Source organism: Chondrus crispus, genomic scaffold, assembly GCF_000350225.1.
Source record: "Chondrus crispus Stackhouse genomic scaffold, scaffold_49, whole genome shotgun sequence".
Taxonomy (NCBI): Eukaryota; Rhodophyta; class Florideophyceae; order Gigartinales; family Gigartinaceae; genus Chondrus; species Chondrus crispus.
In genome coordinates this window covers 264,269-270,048 of record NW_005179389.1, presented here as the reverse complement: position 1 = coordinate 270,048, position 5,780 = coordinate 264,269, and the positions used below count along the sequence as shown (strand labels likewise).

General features: G+C 50.5%; 1 protein-coding gene across 1 annotated transcript; it reads right to left on the bottom strand.

Annotated features, from left to right (window-relative positions):
- Positions 1-4,891: 4,891 nt before the first annotated feature.
- On the bottom strand, positions 4,892-5,026 carry CHC_T00006679001 (hypothetical protein). Its single transcript, XM_005719313.1, has one exon. The coding sequence runs from the start codon at positions 5,024-5,026 to the stop codon at positions 4,892-4,894; it is 135 nt and encodes a 44-aa protein (XP_005719370.1).
- Positions 5,027-5,780: the final 754 nt, after the last annotated feature.

Here is a 5,780-nt window from a genome sequence, read left to right as displayed (position 1 = left end):
CTTGTAATAATACCAACACACGTACACACATAGTACACATCACACACGGGTATCGTGTCACCTATGACGGCAAGCGACCGCCGTACTTAGTGTAGAGGGAGCCGGATCAGAGAGTAAACGAAGGGTATTGTTCCTGCACCACACACATGTTTTCACGCGCGATGGACGGACGACAGCATAACACCCGGATCCGTGTGACACGTCGCACTTTTCGTGTCCTTGGGTCTGGCCGGGATTAATGGGAGGGTGGCATTAGTAAATGTGGCGCTAATGGGAATCCCCCCTGTACTCAGATTCCGTAGACCGTTAATGCCTTAGAAGCATCAAACCCTGAGGCACCACTCCAAAGAAGAAGCGCAAAAAGCCAGACAGCTTTTGGATCACCAATTTCTCCCATCTTCCTCCTAGGTCACTATCCTGTAGGAGCACACGTCTATACCCTTGAAAAAATCTCGTCAAGCTGGGCTTCTACTCCCGGGAGCTTCATAGCTTTATATTCCTGGCCAACCCTATCCCTCGTGCTTTTCGCAAAACCTGGGGCGCCGGACAAGTAAGACCAGACTGTACTGAGAAATCTTCGGACATGTAATAAGAGAAACCCTATTATGTGGGGACAAAAATACGGAACAAAATGGGTCTGACACAAATTTGTTCCTGGACCGCTGGCAGTCATCCCTATTATGTAGAACGAATGAAAACTCAAAGCACCCTCACGCGCTGTCATAGGGTGTAAGCACATGCACATTAGCCCTGAACACCCCCTCTCCTACCTCGTGCTCCCCCAACCTGCGAGCAAACCGCTACGAATGGCGTTCAATCATCTATTTCCGCCTCACCCTTGATATCAAACAGCGCCTTGATGACCTCTTTTCAGATGAGGAAGAGGGTGTTTATGCGCAAGGTGTGGCTGCATTAGTAACGCAGGCTGTCAATAATTCTCCCTCACATCTTGGTCGCCCAACTGGCTCGAAAAACGTGCGAAGAGGCCCGTGTCGATGGTTCGAAGACTACCTCGACCCGAATCCTGTGTATCCTCCAAGCCGGTTCCGACAAATATTCCATATTCCCCTATCTATGTACAGAGTATTTCACGAAGAGCTTGTCGAAGAAGAGCCAGGTCTTGCTCAAAAAGTCAATGGCATAGGGCACCGCGGGCACAAATCTCATCAAAGATTCTATGTTCTTTGCGCAAACTGGCTACAGGGCTTTCGCATGCCCAACTTGACGATATGTCACGGATGTGTCCAGAGTCGCAGCGAGAAGCATTCAAGATGACTCTCAGAGCCATTTACAGGCGTTATGGGCCCGTTTTTCTCAACCGCGAGCCCACAACAGCTGAACTGCGTACCACGTCCGACCTTTACAATGACCAGGGCTTCCCGGGGTGTCTTGGGGCTGTGGATTGCATGCACCTCTACTGGAAAAACTGCCCAAGGGCCTTCATAGGTCAGTATCATAACCCGAAAGATGGACATTTGGCTACAATAAGCTGCGAAGCAGTTGCGGACTCACAGTTGTATTGTTGGCACTGGTTCGCTGGGCGTTGTGGGACAAATAATGACATAACCGTCGTGGACAGCAGCCCTCTTTTCAATGATATACTCACCGATAACAGAAGAATCACACTCCCGGAAGGATTTGAGATAAATGGCGTCACACGGCATTGGCCGCTGTACTACTTGGCGGATGGTATCTACCCGGAGTGGTCGATTTTTGTAAAGCCGCTTTCGGCCCCAGTCAACGATCGAGAAAGATATTTCGCAGAACGCCAGATGAGTGTTCGAAAGGATTTTGAACGGCTTTTTGGTGTCCTTCAAGGTCGCTTTAAGATTTTGCGCCATGAGTCCTTCGAGTGGTCTGACTCTATCCTGATACTCATAAGCCAGGTCTGCGTAATCCTACATTACATGATTGTAGATATGCATAAGAGGGGAGAGTGTATGGACGAGGTAGATGAACACGGGAATACCGTGAACGTAGTTACTGAGTTCGACTTAATTGCGGACGAGACAGTACCCGGCGCCAACGCGTCAAGTACTGAAGCGACGCAGTCTTCAGCTGGTCTTAGCGTGCTACTTGACAGAAACGATCTCGTTCGAAACCCTCTACTGCAGCGAGAACTATGGGAGCAGCTATCTTACCATTTATGGTCAAATAGTGGAGAACAGTAAACGAATGGACTTTATTATACATTTAACATTCCCACCACCCCCCAAACATGTCTAAAACGACGCAGAGAGCTCTACAAGCATCCGGCGGGCTGGGGCTCCGCCCCAAACCCCGCTCCTAGCAGAGAGCAACAAATATTTCACTCCGCGGCACTGCGGGTTCCCAACATTCTACTTGCTTATCGATGAACCAGGACGCTCCTCTCCCACAGAAACTTCCACTTCTTTGTCTGTCCCTTCCAGCTTCCCTGGCGGGTCAGGACTCTAAAATGACCAGTCGTTTGGGATTTCCCCAAAGTAGTCCTCCATGACTTCCACAGATGGCATGCTGCCACTGCTCTCCAACGTGGGTTGCGCCGTGGGTTGTGACGGTGCTGCAATGGAGTGTAAATAGGATGCCTTTTATCTCAACGTCTGTAGTTCAGCATTCATGACGGATTGTGGTAGAGCCATGCGACGAAAAATATCAAATTCAAGCATGATCGAAGCTGCGTCACTTTTCGCTCGCGAAGATGCTCGCAAAGCTGGAGACATGTTATCTACACTTTTTGCCACCTTCGAAGAGCGCACGGCGGCCCTGTCTTCCCCTTTCCGCTTTTTCGACCCTGATGGACGACTTAACGACGGCCTTTCGATGCCTATGTTACCCCATCTTCCGATTCGTTGCTCTCTTGTACCGTTTAGGCTTGTTGCCTGCAGCATGTCTGCTGCCTCCCCCAACGCAGGACGAAAACTTAGGACACTTTGCAAGGAAGCGTACGGCCTCCATAAACTTGGTGGGGGGTGGCGTACGCAACACGCCACGCTGTATATGTTTGTTTTGCTGGCGGTAGAGGCACATGATGTGCTCGAGTGCCTCCTCCTCGGTTTCTCCGGACTGTGGAAGGACCTATACTGCATTTGAGCTGACACATACTTCTGTGTGACGCGGCTGACAGTCTTCTAGCGAGACTCGAGAGCGGAAGCGGGCCTTTCGCGACACGCTTCTGGTTGATGCACAAAACGGGCGTGTACAGCCTGCCAGAACAAATAGGACCTCAAGTCTGCTTTGGACGTGGAGGTGGAAACGCAGGCACGAGAAAACGCTGCATCTTCCTCCCGTGTGAAACTGGGACCTCTGGGCCCCCTGCCTGGGTTGATGTGGACGCCATTTTTGAAAGGAGGAGAAGGGATGAAGGATCGGTAGGAAGGAATGGCATATGGCATCGAAAACTACGTAGCGATATACCGCCATGGGCTACTCATTTTTTGGCGGGAACCTGTTCTGCCTTCTTGCCCACTTGTAATCTTCTAATTCGATTGATCGATTTGTTCCAGGCACAAATTTCGGAACAAAATCTGATGCGGACGTTCCGAGATTTGTGCACAAGAACGAATTTGACTTTTATCTTTCCCATAATAGGGCTGCCAAATTTCAGGGACAAAACAAATTTGTTCGTTTGTTCCCATAATAGGGTTGCTCTAAAGAGACAATCCCCAAGCATGTATCTTCATTATATATTTTCGCAATTTCGCAAAAAAGAGCTGTCGTCATAGTGTATGAGTACAAATCCCGGTCGGATAGACGCTGGAAGCTAGTGTCTAGACGACCGCCAATTTGTCTCATATGAGGCCTGCTTTCTTTGCAAAAAAGAATTATTAAATCGAAATCTTGGAAAGTCAGTTTGGACGTCATTTCTTATGTACATGCCCTCGGCAATAGCAAATTTTACGCATGAAGAATTCTGAAATTATTTTTTCAGAATTCTGCAAGACGTATGATAGGTGTAAAGAGACAAAATTCTGCAATGAAGCGGTGTGCAATAATATTGCACACCGCAATATTATTGCCGAAAAGTGAGCGGTTAGTGTTCGAAAAGGTTTCTTTTTCATGCATTCTAAAAATGGCTGGAAGAGACGTGCACATCTCACCAAACTTCACCCTTCCGCAACGCACATGCCAACCACGGTGGCGTGAGTATCTTTCCTTGTTGTTGAGCAAGCACATGTCCAGAAAAATAAGTTGAAAAGCAGCCTCATATGAGGTCACTTGTTCTCTAGGCACTACAGTATAGTATCGTGTGGCTAGTAGTGGTGTGGAAAGTGCAGCATCGCCAAACGTGACTGCTGTACTGTACAAAACTGTAACAGGAAAGGGTTGGTGGGTGGTGCATTCATATTGACCCCCGTACTGTCTCGGGCGTGCTGATGCCACTCCCTATGCTCAACAGTGGCGCGAAATGACAAAGCCCTAACGACGCATTCCATCTGGGGCGCCTCACATTCCCCCGTCTGGTCGGAGGTTGTAGAGACGGCATTGATTTAGGGAACATGCCCCTTCCCATCCTCCTCGCCAATCTGGAGGAATGCTCGAGCAACGTTTAGCATTTGTTCCCTCCCGTTGAAACTAACTACGTGTTGATGTTGTTTTGCACAAAAATTTATCGGCATGTCGCCAAAATAAAGTTATGCACGACTGCACTGCTGAGCTGGCAACAGAGAGTCGAGCTCTTGCCTTCCAGCGATTCGCACCGTCCCGCTGTCTTTCGAAGCAAGCAAGCACGCACGGTACACGGCCCGGGCCTGTAATTCTACACCATCTGCCGGACGCCTTCATGCAGCGCTCACCTGATGAATTAACAGGACATGGCCCCCAACTCATTCGTCCGCATCAGGGCCAGTCCTAACAAAGGACTTTCCTCTCGTTTTTCCTTTCCCTCGCCCCGTTTTTATTGAGTTCTTCACTAAAATCGGAAGCACATTGCTGTAGTTTTTACTGTAATGCCATCCCATAGTTCCACTCCTCGGAAATGGAACAGAGTCTGGACGGTCTGCAGATCCATGCAGCATGGAAGGTACAGCAACGCCTCCTCGCGCATGCACATGGCCCAGTCTGACTCCCCTGTAGCTCGACAAAAGCAAAGCTGGACGACGTGTTGCTATAATGAGGTCCCTCGATGTGCATGACCAAAACTGGGCTGGATTGAGATATGAAACGAAGGATATGGAAGGGATGGAGGGTGCGGGGAGAGACTGTGTCGGTGTCGATGTTAGGAGGATGACGCGGTGGCGGGGACAATAGCATGTCGGAGGATGTGTGTTGGTCACGGTACTGAGGAGGTGAGGAAGATGGTGGTGGGGCGTGGTGGTCGGGCGCGAGGTAGGGGTGGCGGGGAGGAGGGGACGTGGGGATTTTGGGGGGGAAGGGGGGGTGGCGGGGAGGGGATGTGGGGATATTGAGGGGAAGGGGGGTGGCGGGGAGGGGACGTGGGGATATTGAGGGGAAGGGGGGTGGCGGGGAGGAGGGGACGTGGTCTTATTTGGGGGGGAAGGGGGGTTGGTGGCGGGGGGGAGGGAGCGAGGGCGGGGTGGTTCACAGGAAAGGGATTTCGGCGAAGCCACTTCATCATCGATCATGAACTAGAGAGCAGCCTCCCCGGCTTCTCTCCATTTCATGATCGATGCCAAGGAGGCATTTGATTTCAAAAAGCTGAACTCTGGGTGCTGAACTCTGGGTGCTGAACTCTGGGTACCCTTCTGCCGTCCGGTGGTGCTCCGTTTCCTAAACAGAGTGTAAAATGCTACAGTAGCAAACGACTGTCGCAAATTTCACGTGGGCGTCGAGGCGGGGGA

Bases quoted from the DNA above. Each gene is read 5' to 3' on its own strand.
- CHC_T00006679001 (XM_005719313.1), bottom strand. From the start codon at position 5,026: ATGCGCGAGGAGGCGTTGCTGTACCTTCCATGCTGCATGGATCTGCAG.